We start from the raw sequence: 14,336 nt of genomic DNA on the forward strand, positions 1-14,336 counted from the left end.
ATGTTTTATAAATTTATTTCTAGGCTACGCGTGGAACGGATTCCTAATTCAAATAAGGTCACGGAAGAGAAGAAACAAAGAGCGGAAGTACCGTCAGCCAATGACAAATTGATGACCCTAATATCATCCAAAAGGGAGCCCAAATCAGCAGTATACAATCTCTTTCCTCAATTAATTTCTTATTCATTTCTGGGATATTGATCCGAAGCTGAATCATGACCATGGTGGCGAAGCGGAGTTAAATGTGATTCATTCCCCTGGGAGCTGTTTTGATTCTCGTTTAAAAGGTTTCTAGCTTATTTTCCCTCTGTTTCCTAGGCTATTAATTAAGATACATAAAAAGGATAAGCATTACTCTTTCTCATAAATTTTGAAAATCATCTCAGTCAATTAATTTGACTATTTGACAATCAATTTGAAAATTTGACAAAATTTTATTTTATTCATCTAAGAGCGTCATTGCTCATTTGGCTGTAATTTCTACTCGTGAATAATTTTCTGTCCTGATTGAGCTTGAATAGATTCGGAATTAGGGAGTTAAGAAAGTGTAATATTGGAGCTTCCTGAGGTGTCCCACAAACCATACAAGTGGCCCACAAACCAGAAAAATGTAACGGCAGGAGTTTTTACACGCAGTTCCAACAGTTGTTACCACCAGTGCATCTGTACCATTTTTTAAACTTTTTTTTTATTTGTTAAGCATGAACAAACACATGATCACGTACTAAGAACCAATGCCACAAGCAGGCAGAGAGTTTAAAGCTGACAAGTAACAGATACAATTAAAAGCCAATTGAATTTCTTAGCATGTTGTGTAATATACACTGAAACATCTTCAATTACAAAACCAAAGGGCATATCTACTTCATAGGAGGTAGGGCACACTTGCAATGATTAGTACAACATGGTTCAGCACCTCTAGCGCTGAGACTACCGAATATAATTTCATAATACATAGAAAAGGCTAGGTTTTCAGCCTGCACATTGTGATACCGAATATTTCTTATTATTTCCACCATTCAGTAAACATCTGTTCTCACGAAAGGCTGGAGAACCTTATATTCGCTCGCCTGTAAAATTACGAAAAACATAAGATACGCCGTTCAGCATTGGGAACGACAATATTGACGGTTGCATTTACATTTGTGTAGTTTGAAGCAACAATTCCAGATTATTGACAAAAAAAAGTTATATTTTTAGTTTTATTACTAATTACTGTTGCTGTAGTTGGTATTTATTGCTAGTAAAGAAGCAACAACAAAAAACGAATAAAAAACTTGAAAACCCAAGCCATTTGAGGGATAGCTTAACAACGAATGTGACGAGTTCAGGTAATAAACATACACCTCTCCATCCCCTCCCTCCTCCACTGGGATCCCTATCTACAAGCCTATTCGAACAAACTGTTGATATTTGTTAAAATGGCGTTATCATGAAGCAATTAATCTCGAGAGACCCTCTTTACTTCCTGTCAGCTGCTGGAGTATAGGCAAGGATGGAAATTAAAAGAGATCAGGCTAAGGGCAGACATACAAATTTGATAAATGAAAACCAAATGACAAGTTATACTTCCCTAGTTGAAAAAACACGATTTATTCACATAGTAAATTATTAGCTCTCAATTTATTCAAGAACAGATGCACTTTTATGCCATTACCTTTCAAAAAATCAAGTACAATAATGTAGCCCCTCCAGCCTTTTACAGGAATGCCCCCTAAAAACTTACTGATTTAGCATTGATAGTAGTTTCTTAAATGGCCACTTGTCACCTGAATTCTAACTTTAAAAGATAATTTTGGCTATACTATACGTAAAACAAAAACAAACAAAAAAACACTTTTCATCCAACTTTTTTGTCTATCTTGTTTTGGCGAGTCTCTTTCAAGAGTTGAAAACAACTCGACGAAGATTCAGTCGAAATGGTTTTTCTTACTATATTTACCAATAATAATTTTCACGATCGCGTTTGGATTAAAGAGAAAATGAATACAAAAAAATCGCGATGTGAATGAGATTTAATTGATTGGAGAAAGAGTTCATGCCAGAAGACACTCCCCAGGGTCTTTTGGATGAAAAACAGTTCCGTTTATTGAATACCAGGTTTAATTTAAGCTTGTTTGAGTGAGTTTACAATAAACCGCTTTTTTGTTTTAGACCCCACTGCAACTTAGAGCGTTATCGAGCGAATCCAAAGCCAGTTTGAGTTTAGATTCACACCTGCAAGAAGTCACTTCATTAAAAATGAGTTTCAGAGATATTAGTAAAGTAATTAAAAAAAAGTGGACACGGGAATTAACTCACTTGGAAAATATGTTTCTATGAGTTTTTATTAGATTCCCAATTATTGATAATAACGATTAACATAAAAATAAACGGAAAAGACTAAACACATCAAATAAATTAAATATTTAGCCTTCAAAAACCAATGTCTATGTCCGAGATTTTGATTCAAGAGGGGGGGGGACTAAAAAAGATGGACGAGGGGCAACTAAGGAAACTTTACTTCTAGGTCTTTTCGATACTAAAAAGCTAAGAAGTACCCGTTTTGCAATAGCTTTTACAATTTTGAAAGGGCTGGCATTTGCAGAACCTTCTCTTCTGGTACAATCTCGGTGGTTCCCGTGTGGCTCAACCCTTGTTCATCTCAACCGTGCAATCTAAACCCGTTTGACTCAAACCAAAATTTAATCCAATCTCATGCAACTCAATCTCCGTTTAACTCACCCCCTTCAATTCAACCCCCCTTTGACTCAAACAACCTGTAAAATTTGTGTTTTGTGTTTAATGCATAAAACACTTCAACCCAAAAATTATTAAAACTGAGATGTGACCTTAAGTTCAGGGCATTACAATATAAGATGAAAACTGCGAACGAAGCGAGAAGCAAATTTGGAGCTTCTGATCAACGCTACTTAAGCAATACGAAGACCAGCCATAGATTTCTGCAAATAAGTGCTTAAATATATTTTACCAAAAACTGGTTGTATTGGGCTTTAGTCGAACCGGATGGGTTTTAATGGGTTTTGAGTGACACGGAGTTGAGTTTAACGAGAGTCAAGAAGAACGTGGTTAAGTTGCATGGGGTAGATTTGAAGGGGGGACCACATCATTAAAATGAGTTTCAGAGATATTAGTAAAGAAGTTAAAAAGAAGTGAGCATGGGAATTACCTCACTTAGGGAAATATATTTATGTGAGTTTTTATTAGATTCCCAATTTCTGACAATAACGACTAACATAAAAATAAATGGACAAGACTAAATACACTTATAAAAGACTAATAAATGAAACATTTAACCTTCAAAAACGCATGTCTATGTCTGAGATTTTGATTGAAGAGGAGGGGAGGGGGCAACAATGAAAAGGTATTTTTCTAGTTCTTTTTAGGCATTAATCAACTACTAAGCGCCCGTTTTGTAGTAGTTTTTAATATTCTGGAAGGGTTGGCATACGCAGAGCCATCTCTTCGGGTACAGTCTTAGTGGTTCCCATGGAGCTCAGTTGAGTTGAACGAGGGTCTAGATGAACGTGGTTGAGTTGCATGAGGTAGATTTGGAGGGGGGTCAAGATGGACAATGGCCGAGTTAAATGGGCTGGGTTGAACAGGGTGGAGTTACAAGCACATCGGTTTTGGTTTATAGCAAAAGAAAATGATTTGAATTACCAAAATTATTTCGGACAAGAACAACCTTTAATTACATCAAATACCTTTTAAACGTTTATATGATATATTTTGTGAGTATCTGTTTCACTGAAGTGGCAGCATACGGATAATTATGTCTATAGGGTCTTGGATTATATGGCAGAGAATAATTCGTCGCAACGGTAAAACACCAGACGAGTAATAAGGAAAACAAATTTTCAAAGAAGGAAGATTAGGAGATTTTGGGAAACCCAGAGCAGAAGACACCACCCTCCCGGAGGGATTGTAAGCCTGGATAAAAGTTAACTATTCCCTTTAGTAGTCAGTTAGCTTATGTATTCCTTTAACAACTTGTTTGAATATTGGTGAAGAGGATAACTTACACACTTTTTGCAATACAATTTGTAAAATGACTCCCATGATTATACGCGCATGCTGCTCCAATATTCACCAAATCATTCCCTCCCATAGATATCAGAAATCACCATAAAGAAAGTTCCTTACATTCCTAAAAAAAAAACTTCCTTACATTTCAGCTCTCACATAATTTGAATATTTATAAGGTTTTTGAATTTCCAATTCATTAATTTAAGTTAGTAAGATATTTTCCGTTATCCAAAAGTTTTAGCACCCAAAGACACAAATAGTGTCGTTTTGGTTGAATTGGATTTGGCTATTTTATTATTTATTATTACATTATTATTAACTTAAATGTTATTATTTCTCAAAATCTTGTAGTTTGTACATTACATAAATATATATACAAACGTTTATTTTATTCATAATAAACGAAAGCACCAATAGTCGGTTTAAGGGTCAGAGGGTAACTAATGTAGGGCCAATTTCAATAAATCAATCCAATACCTTTTTTGTAAGTGACATATAAGGCAGATAGTTTTTTTTTTTCGCAAACGACACGCATGTTATCATTTCAGCTTCATATTTAGACTTTGAGCTCACTTCCTACGCGAAACACAAGCTAGATGAAACCAAGAACAACGCGCTAAAGCATGTGTTGAACATGACTCGGCCCGAAACACAACTACGATTAGCGTAACAAGAATAGTGTTGTCTGCCGAAGCCATCAGACCGATATATTCAGTTGTGCCCGTTTTCGTACATTTTCATAACAACCAAGGCTTTTTTGATTACAAGAAATGTGTATGCACAAAAGAATATTACTCTTATTATAACCATCAGACACTTCATCTTAGTAGGTGAACCAAAGATAATGAATTCCATACAAGTTAGACAAATTCCAGACACAGATATTATGGATTCCCCGTAGTGTGCTGACGAAACAATAAGCCTCAGGCATTTACTCAATGATTCAAGAGGCCAATCTGGGCGATCCTTTTAGGCGGCATGGACGAGAAATCCATCAAAAGTGACAGGGGAAGGGGATGCATCAATAGGAGCAAACAAAGGGGGTAAATAGGCTAAAAGCAATCGCTAGATCTCATTTTTGGTGGCAAACGTTAAAGTTATACAAAATACCATTGTGGCGAATAACCCAGTCAAGGTTTCAAAGGAATTGGGTGATTGAAGTTAGTACCTAGTAGATTATTCATCATGGCAACTGATATTAATTTGATCTTCTAAATAGAAACACGTTCCTTGCAAAAAAAGCACAGATAATACGTATTACGGTTATCAACTCTACAATATCCGTTGATGACGTGTGCGAATTTTCTAGATGTTATTTCTAAAAAATTATATATCCTAGTTCGACCCCCCCCCCCCTAGGTGGATACATCCGTGGTAACAGCTCCTACTTATTTTCTAGAAAATTTTCTTTGATTTTGGACAATTGAACCGTCTATATCAAGCTCCACTATTTTTGCTTACATTATGGCTGCCAATAGAGTTGCTGAACCAGAAATACATTTAGCTCTTGGGGGAGTGTCTTCCGATTAAAGACAGAAGATGGGTTAATTACATGGAAAATTTAGGAATAAATGTAAAAATTATAGAGACTTCAGAGGTGAAATATCAGACATGTAAGCAGGATTTGTTGTGGAGCGCGGGGGACAGGGATAGAACTTCAAAGCCGTGCCAAAAAGTCAAAATATAATGGGTTATAGAAGCAAACTTGAGATATCTAGGATAGCAGCCAAATTCCACACACCCCCTCCTCTCCTCACATTTGTGAATGGTACAAGGCCTATTCTGTCTGTCTGAGTTGTTTCAACTAATCTTATCGTCTGTAAGCCCTTAAACATAGAAAAAAAAAGTTTAACGACCGCGTAAAGTCTTACGGTTACTAGAATCATTATTTATCATTATTATCATTATTTGTCATTATTTATCGTTATTATCATTTTATCATTAATATTTAATATTATTTATCAATCATTGTATCATCATTATTATCATTATTAATCATTATCATTATTAGAATCATAGTCCATTGAGAAGAAGGGTTGCAGGAGGGCAAAGTGGCCTCTTGAAGCATGAACAATTTATAACATTGTGAAGTGTAATAATTTCACCAACTCATACTACCAAAGAGATTTTACTAGTTTTCAGGACTATTTCTGGATTCCTATTCCTTAAACAAAGCTAACAAATGTTAAACCAATGTTGAAAAAAACAAGTAGGTTTTCAGGGGGAGCGTATTTTGAAAATATCTGGAGCTCGTGATATTTCTACACTCGTAAAATAAGATTAATCATAAGAGCCATGTTTTTAGATGAATGTCATAGGTAAAGTATCCTTTGAATATGATAGAATACAAATTTGAATACAAAGTCTTGAACCTTAATACAGATGTTGTCAATTTGATTTTATAAATAAATGAGGCAGGTAAAAGTAGTAGCAATTGGTATTGGAAGCAAAGAAATGCACGCAACATTGAACAAACTCTCATTGCAATTATTTTTTCGCGTTGAGAACTATAGCGAAAATGCTGTCAGGTAGGGTTTGACTGAAGAACGACCTTGATTTTCTATTCAATGGTAAAAAAAGGAAGCCTGAAATTAAACAAAAAGTTGCAATTGCAAATTAAATCAAAAACAAATTAATGGTTAGGGCTTGGGCTCCAGGGATTTAACCCCTCTCTTGACAGCTCTGATTATAGGGTCTAAATCGAAGTCACAGGTAGATTCCTTAGGCAAGCGTGGGTCCGTTACAGTCGTTATAGCAATATGTCTAAATCTTCTTCTGGTCCTGATTAAACACACCCTATATGCTCATATAGCAGTTTAACCAATAATAAAGACTTGCCTCTTCTGCCTTTTCTTCTTGTGCTGGTACTGCTTCTTCTTTGGGTTCAGTTTCACCGGCTGCAGCTGGTGTAGTTGTTCCTTCACCCGATTCACCTTCAGTTTTCTAAAAAAAATAAAAAAATAAAGAATTTACTTTTCGCAATTTTGTTAATGAAATTTCAAAATAGGTGGATCATTTTAAAGACTGGCAGCAGAGCCTGTCGAACGAAAAGCATAAAAACAGGAAGCAGTGGCAACCTTTTTTTTTTGCATCGGAAATCTACTGACTGCGGGCTGGCTTCAGGTATCCGTCGTATAAGTCACGTTATTGTTTTCAGAGATAAGTTACGGATTGTAACCAATTATACAAGTAGATTCTAACATAATTTCGTTATATTATCCAGCTCCCTGACAAAGCGAACATTTATGCGTCTGCCACCAGCTCACATACGTTTAAGGACTATAGACTCTAAAATCTTTGAATTCAGCACGGAATGTTCGAAAGTAGGGCTGCATCCAGGGGCGTCACGTATACAGTATGCTAATTGTTAGATAAAAACGGTCGGAAAAACGACCAGCCAGTAGGTAAAAGCCCTCACCCCCCAAAACATTTTGGCTAGTAACGCTCAGTCTGCATCACAGGTATGCATTCGAAAATAAGAAAAATCCCCCTTGGTTAAAATCAGGATATTAGCTATCGGTTCTGATGTATATCAGAATAAATAAGAGATAAGGTGTTCTTCTTGATTGCCCAAGACTCATCAATTATAGAAATGTGAATCAGTCATAGACTAATGTCAAAAAAAATGATTGAAGAATTTCGGGAGTACGCTTAGTTCTTTGTCTAAAATTACACACTTCTTGATTTGATTTGTTTTCAATGCAATCTTATATTATTTGTATTCTTTACAAAATAAATTAATTTAGAGATTCAATTAGCCCGCTTTCTGATAGCTTCTTTCACATAGGAAGCTGAGAAAAATGCCTAGAAAAAGAAATCATTGACAGATTGAACGAAAAAGAAATCATTAAAAGATTGAAAAAAAAACTTGATTGACTTGATTATTAAGCATTCTAACAAGTCCATGGGATCTACGTTCTGAGTCATATCACGTATACTGAGCCAGACGTGTGCCCATTTGTAGATAGTCGCTATGTGCTCTTCCCCCAGAATTCTCATGATTTTTCTATCTTCCATAAATTTATTCCATTATGCGCTGTTTTGCTAAAAGGCAAATATAATACACATCCACTTCAAAGAATTTTTCGTGCATGCTCAAAACGGTTGCTTAACTTAAAGCAGACTCCCCACTTAAAATGCAATCAATACCGATAGACAAATCCGCGGAATTTGTTCATAGAGGGAGAAGGGAGGGAGCTACAAAGGCTTGCAAAATTCCAGATAAAAATTTACATTTTTGTCAAGCACGAATAAATTTATATATTTTGGGTGTCCTGGGGAGGAGGGATGACCCTTCCCAGTAGGTGCCCGTTTACACCAACAAGAAGTAATATACATCCCCTTGCATATCCAACATATTCAACCTAGCTATCACTTACAAAAATTTGTTTGTGGGATTAGACATAATTTAAGAGTTTAGCTGAATTGACTTAAGTACACATTTGACCCATGTTTGACTATTAAGACAAGAGAAGTAATGGCACAAGGGGTACACACATCCCAAGCCCGTGGGGTATCAGAAGAAATTAACCAGGAATAAAAATTCCCCCGCTCTCGCCACTTTGCTTGAACCTTTATGTATAGCTCATAATAACACACACGAGATGTAGTTGCATAGATTGTTCTTGTCTCGAAAATTATTTCAAGTTGATCTAAGTTATAAATTCATTAATGAAAAAAGACGATGAGTCGATGAAAACGAGTTGAAAATATCAAGTTATGCCAAGTTCAATCACATTGTATCAATCATTTTCGTTTTATTCATAAATGCTTGAGGAAAAAAAAAAAATCTTTACTTCATAGTCCATTTTGAAAATGGTCAAGAAATATTATTATATTCATTATTTTCGACTTTTAGTCGTATCTGTGACCAAAAAGTCTTTGGATGACACAAAAAATTTATCTTATCTAATATTCGAACCCAAGTTATCGCAGCCAAAGGCCAGTGTTAGTGTTCTTACCGACACATAATCAAGCCTTGTACAATAATACTTGTTTTTATACTTTTTACTAAATCCAATCATCAGTTTTATTTATACAAGGGAGAGTATACAAGAGGGGAAAAATTTGCCGTTATATTATCACACTGTCATTAGAAGTTTATATACTGGTAAAATTGTAATTGAAAATTCGGAAAAGATACAAAAATGGCTCACAAATTTAAAAAAATTATGCAACAAAAATACAAGTCAGTGAATTGAGGAAAACAAATAAAGAAAGAAAACAACTCATTTGTATTCCCCCTCTTTACAGGCCAAAGAGCCTTTGGGGAAATAGTATAATGTATTGTATTGTTTCGTCATGAATATATCTTAAATAGCCCGTCTAAGTCGCTGAAGTATAGCGATTCCGATAAGAAAACAAGAGTATAACAGACCGAGTTAAAATGAAAGTGCCTCAAATACTAAAACAAAAAAAAAATAACCGGAAAAGAAACAGTTGAAATAGCTAGAAACAGCTGAAATGAATAAAACAATTTACAAGCTTGTCTTGGAGAATGATACAATAATGAATGACTTTCTTGGCACAGTTTGGATCATTTAATTACAAAATGTCTTGAACAGGAGCCAAACAGTGTTGCCGGACGTTTTACCATTCACGTTTCATGGCAAAATTTAAGACAATTTTTTTTCAAGTAGGCGGTCATCTCTTATAGCAATTCATCACACACATTGTCATATCTTACAGAAATTAAATTATATAAATTTGAGAAGTAACTAAGCATGAAATCTGAAAATGGCGATGAGCATATTGATGATGGTGTATTTTTATACATTAGGTGAATATATTGTCAAATTAATGTAATAAGACTTAATGCTTTATCATACACGAATACCTGACAAAAAGAAACTAAATGCCGTACTTTTTACTTAAATTCATTTTAAAAGTGCCAGAGCCGAGGGGTAAACTACTCTAAAATCGTGTACACCTTGTACATGTTAAGCATGGTGAGCGGGTCGAAAGAGCCCTGAAGTGGTAAGATGTATACCAAATGGAGAAGAGCGGGTAGTCCCTTAGCTTAAGAAAGAGAGGGAAGGATTTATTGACAAATCACATAATTAAAAAATCATTGCTACTTCCCCTAAAAAGAAAAGCTTGTCCGTGGGGAAGGTAGAGAAAACAGAATCCTTGAAACAAGAAGAACACTTGGCAACCGACACCACTAATACAATCATACTAAACAATAAATACAAAAGAATATCATAAATTGCACTTTTCCTCCAGGAACATCATATCAACAAAACCCCCCGCAATAAATCAATCAAAACTCATATTCAGCAAAAATCAGTTCCTTAGTGGTTTTTCTAAATAATTTGGGGTGTCCAATAATCTTAATATCATTGTGATAAGGGGGCTTTGGCCTTAACGTTTTAAGTTGAAGTTTACAGTCTGAACTAAATTTGATTCAAAGCTGAAATTTAGAGCCTAGCAAAAATGAGTTTAGTAATCTTAAAGGTTCGAAAGATTGTTTGTTTGTATTTTCTGATATATTCATTTCTATTTTTGTAGGTTCTTTTTTTTATTATACTTTTTCTTCTTTTCTTTGTCATACTCTTTTTGGAATCGGTAATATGAATTGGCATGAATAGTATCCAACTGGGCGGTTTTTGAAGTATTTATCCTGCTTTAGCGCAACTTGTTGTCATATCGACTTTTATTAATGTTAACAGAATTATTTGAATTCGAAAGCTTGAAAAAAAGTAAGCTTCCCAGAAATTATCGGCTTAAGCTATATTTCCGTCCAAAGTAAAGAGAAAACAAAATATCAAGTAGGGGGCCCGTGAATTTCCGTGGATTGACACCAATGTTCATGAATTGACGCCACTGGTGGAAGGCCAATAAATTTTATATTATATATTAGAATACATATTATTCCTTGGAGGTAATATATATATGTAATATATAATATACGTTTATAATATTAAATATAATATATGTAATATATGTATAATAACATATATCATTTCTTTTCAGTTTTTCTTGGAGGTGTATTTGATAATAGTTTACACCAATAATAGGAATCTTTTTTGTATGTTGACACGTTTTATATGAACTTATTTATCCTTGGAATGCTAAGAACACTAGGTGCTACCCACAAGACGTCTGTTTGCAAGGAAAAAGTCCTTTCCAAGAGAAATGGTTCGGTAAAATTTCCACTCAGTTTGCTTTAGTCTCTTTTAGTCCAAAAGTTGGAAGAATCTGAGAAGCCGGATAAACTTCAAAGGAAGAGGGTTTGGAATGGAATCATAATCAATCCTTCAACTTCTTAAGTGTTTTTGCTGTCTTCACACCTTTCCCTCGTATCTCATAAATCTCCATGTTTTTACCAGATGGAAGAATGGAATGCCAAGATATTCAGCTTTTTTTAACACTAATCTTGGCGAGGCGAAGGAATTTTTCAGTCTTTACAAAAATAATTATAAATACAAATAATTACATACATTAAGCGGCTTAAAACCCTTCCTCCGTACAAATGCCTACTATAATAAGTTGCGAAAACACTTTTTTTTGCGTTGTCAGCAAAAATACACTTTTTTGATATTTTAGATGAAAATAAAAGTTTTAAAAAAGATATCCACCCCCTAGATTTTGAAAAATAAATTTTCGTGAATTAGTGACACTACGTCGAACGACCCATGACAAAATAAAAAAGCCGAAGTACATACTCTTTTTGTGAGGATTAGAGAATTCTTTTACACCACTTTCTCTAATTCAAAATCCCAAGTCCCTTTAGCCCCCTCCCTCCCCACACCAAAACAGACTTCCCTGAGAGTTTAAACTCGATCCCCGCCATGAGACAAAGAAAAGCAAATTTACAAAATCAGACACGAAATCCGTTACCTCTTAGAGAACCCTAGCGACTGTATGCAATTTCTATAATGGGAAATACTCGCTTGCCTTCAGGCATAAAAAAAGTATGCTCTCTTGGGAGCTTCCCAAAAACTGCTGAATCTGATTGTAAAAACACCCTGGTGAAATACTTGCTTCAGATCCCCGCTGCATAACATCACGTGATTGTGTTCAAGTATGTGATCGCCTGGCTCTTGCAGGCACTCATTAATTACACCCAAGTAGAGGCACGTAGAGCTGAACTTACTTGGCAGGGAATGGCCAAGAACCAAAATACAGGTCCAAATAAGGTTCTCCTTCAGACCCAATTTGGGTGTCTTTTAGGTGGATGTGTGATGATTGTATCTTCGCTTGACACGGGTATGTGGGGGGGGGGCGATCCTGGATATACCAATGCTTGGTATGTCGGGGAAATGAAATTAACTAATAGTTACGTATATCATCAACAATGCACGACTGATATAAATACTGACAAGACATTGCAGCGATACATAAAAAAAAAGGCCACAGCAAACAAAAAAGTAATACTAAATGAGACCTGCACTTCTTGGTTTTCAAAATGGGTTTTATTGTTGTATGACGGTAGTAAAAAGCCTTAAGTGTGGGTCCACTTAAAAGAAAAAAGGCGACAAAGGCCGTTCTTTACTCGCGTTTGACCAGAACGGGCAAATGTAACAACCTTTGCTCTCAAGGATGGTTTATAAGATATGATAAAACACATTGTATGCCAAATACAAGATAATCCGTAGAAGGCTATCCAACTACGCAGACATTTCACTTGCAAACAGAAGGAACAGTTCTAGGTGCACTCGCACCAACAAAACTTAAAAACCATTCTTAATGCTAGAAGCTTATCAGTTCTCTAAAAAAAAATCTATGTTACATAAATAAACCAAAAACTTCTGAAAAGCTGAAAATTCGATCAATCAAATTTTGAAATATTTTCATTGCAGCTGTGTTAGTTTCAGGTGGCTTGGGGCTGCAGTGGGTTGTAAGTAGTAGTATCAAACATTTCGTGGTAACGAACTGTAAAAGGAACGACCCGCCTCAATAGTAACCGAAACTTAAAATAACGGGATGTTGATACCAATAGATACATCAAAAGAATCGGATTTTATGCTGATTTCAAATATACAGGTTTCATCAAGTTTAGTCTTACCCAGCGAAAGTTACGAGCTTGAAAAAATTCGCCTTATTTACAAAAAAGGGGGAAACAACCCCTAAAAGTCATAGAATCTTAATGAGAATCACAACATTAGATTCAACATATCAGAGAACCCTACTGTAGAGGTTTCAAGCTCCTATATACAAAAATGAGGAATTTTGTGTTTTTTGCCAGAAAAAAGATCACGGATGCGTGTTCATTTATTTATTTATATTTATTTCCCAAGGGTGATCGTATCGACCAATTGAACCTAAAATATCGCGAGAGGGCTTATTCAAACGAAAATTAGAAGTCTAGTGCCCTTTTTAAATCACCAAAAAACTGGAGGGCAACTAGGCTCCGTTCCACGCTCATTTTTCCCCAAAGTCACCCGACCAAATTTTGCATAGTCGATAAATATAAAAACTATGTCTTTGAAGATGACTTAAATCCCCCAGAGTCCCGGTGGAAGGGCTGCAATTTATGAACTTTGCCCATTGTTTAGTATTGGGTATTGGAAAATATACAGACATTTTCAGGGGATTTTTCCGGTGGGGAGATGTCGGGAGGAGGGGCTTACGTGGGAGGATATTTCCATGGAGGAAGTTTTTATGGGGGAGGAACGTTTCTACGAAGGGGCGCCGGATTTCCCAGGATTATTTAAAAAAACTGATCAGATGTTAGATAAAAAAAAAACAAGTTTTTTTCAACTGAAAGAAAATAGAAACACTAAAAACTTATAACGAACAGAAATTATTACGTATATAAGGGGGTTCACATCCCTAGTTAATACCTGGCTCTTTACGCTAATGTATTTTAGTTATTTCAAAAGAGCTATTTATTCTAACTAAACGGCCTTTATGATTCAGAGATCATTCTTAAGGAATTGGAACACAATTCGAACTTTAGCGTAAAGACCGAGGTATTGACTAGGGGGCGAACCCCCTTATATACGTACTAATTTCTGTACGTTTTAAGTTTTAATGTTACTCCTTATTTTCAGTTAAAAAAAACTTGTTTTTTTTTAAATATCTAATTTACAGACAAAGAGCTAATATTGAATTGCAGATGTTTTTGCAGTTTTATAACTCAAAGTAATGTGGGGTGGGGGGGGGGGTAGCGTTCATTTTGATGCATCGGTGATATTTGTACATTTGCAGTGTACGTCTTTCCCGTAATTTTTCTAAACTGTATATTTTTCTAAACTCATTGAACTGATAGATATCTGAACTCTAAAGAAATTCCTTTTATAGGAAAACCCTTGTTAGTATGCATAAACATGCCAAAAGCGTACCCCCAGATAACTCAGTAG

At 35.4% G+C, this 14,336-nt stretch overlaps 1 protein-coding gene across 6 annotated transcripts in view; it reads right to left on the minus strand.

Moving 5' to 3' along the window:
• LOC136027327 (titin-like) overlaps positions 1 to 14,336 on the minus strand; it is a 139,927-nt gene that overhangs the window by 18,827 nt on the left and 106,764 nt on the right. For all 6 annotated transcript variants that reach the window (XM_065704456.1, XM_065704457.1, XM_065704458.1 and 3 more), the window contains one exon: positions 6,868 to 6,972. In XM_065704456.1, the coding sequence (XP_065560528.1) occupies positions 6,868 to 6,972 (105 nt within the window). The remainder of the gene's footprint in view (positions 1 to 6,867; positions 6,973 to 14,336) is intronic.

The sequence above is a fragment of the Artemia franciscana genome, chromosome 5, assembly GCF_032884065.1.
Source record: "Artemia franciscana chromosome 5, ASM3288406v1, whole genome shotgun sequence".
Classification (NCBI taxonomy): domain Eukaryota; kingdom Metazoa; phylum Arthropoda; class Branchiopoda; order Anostraca; family Artemiidae; genus Artemia; species Artemia franciscana.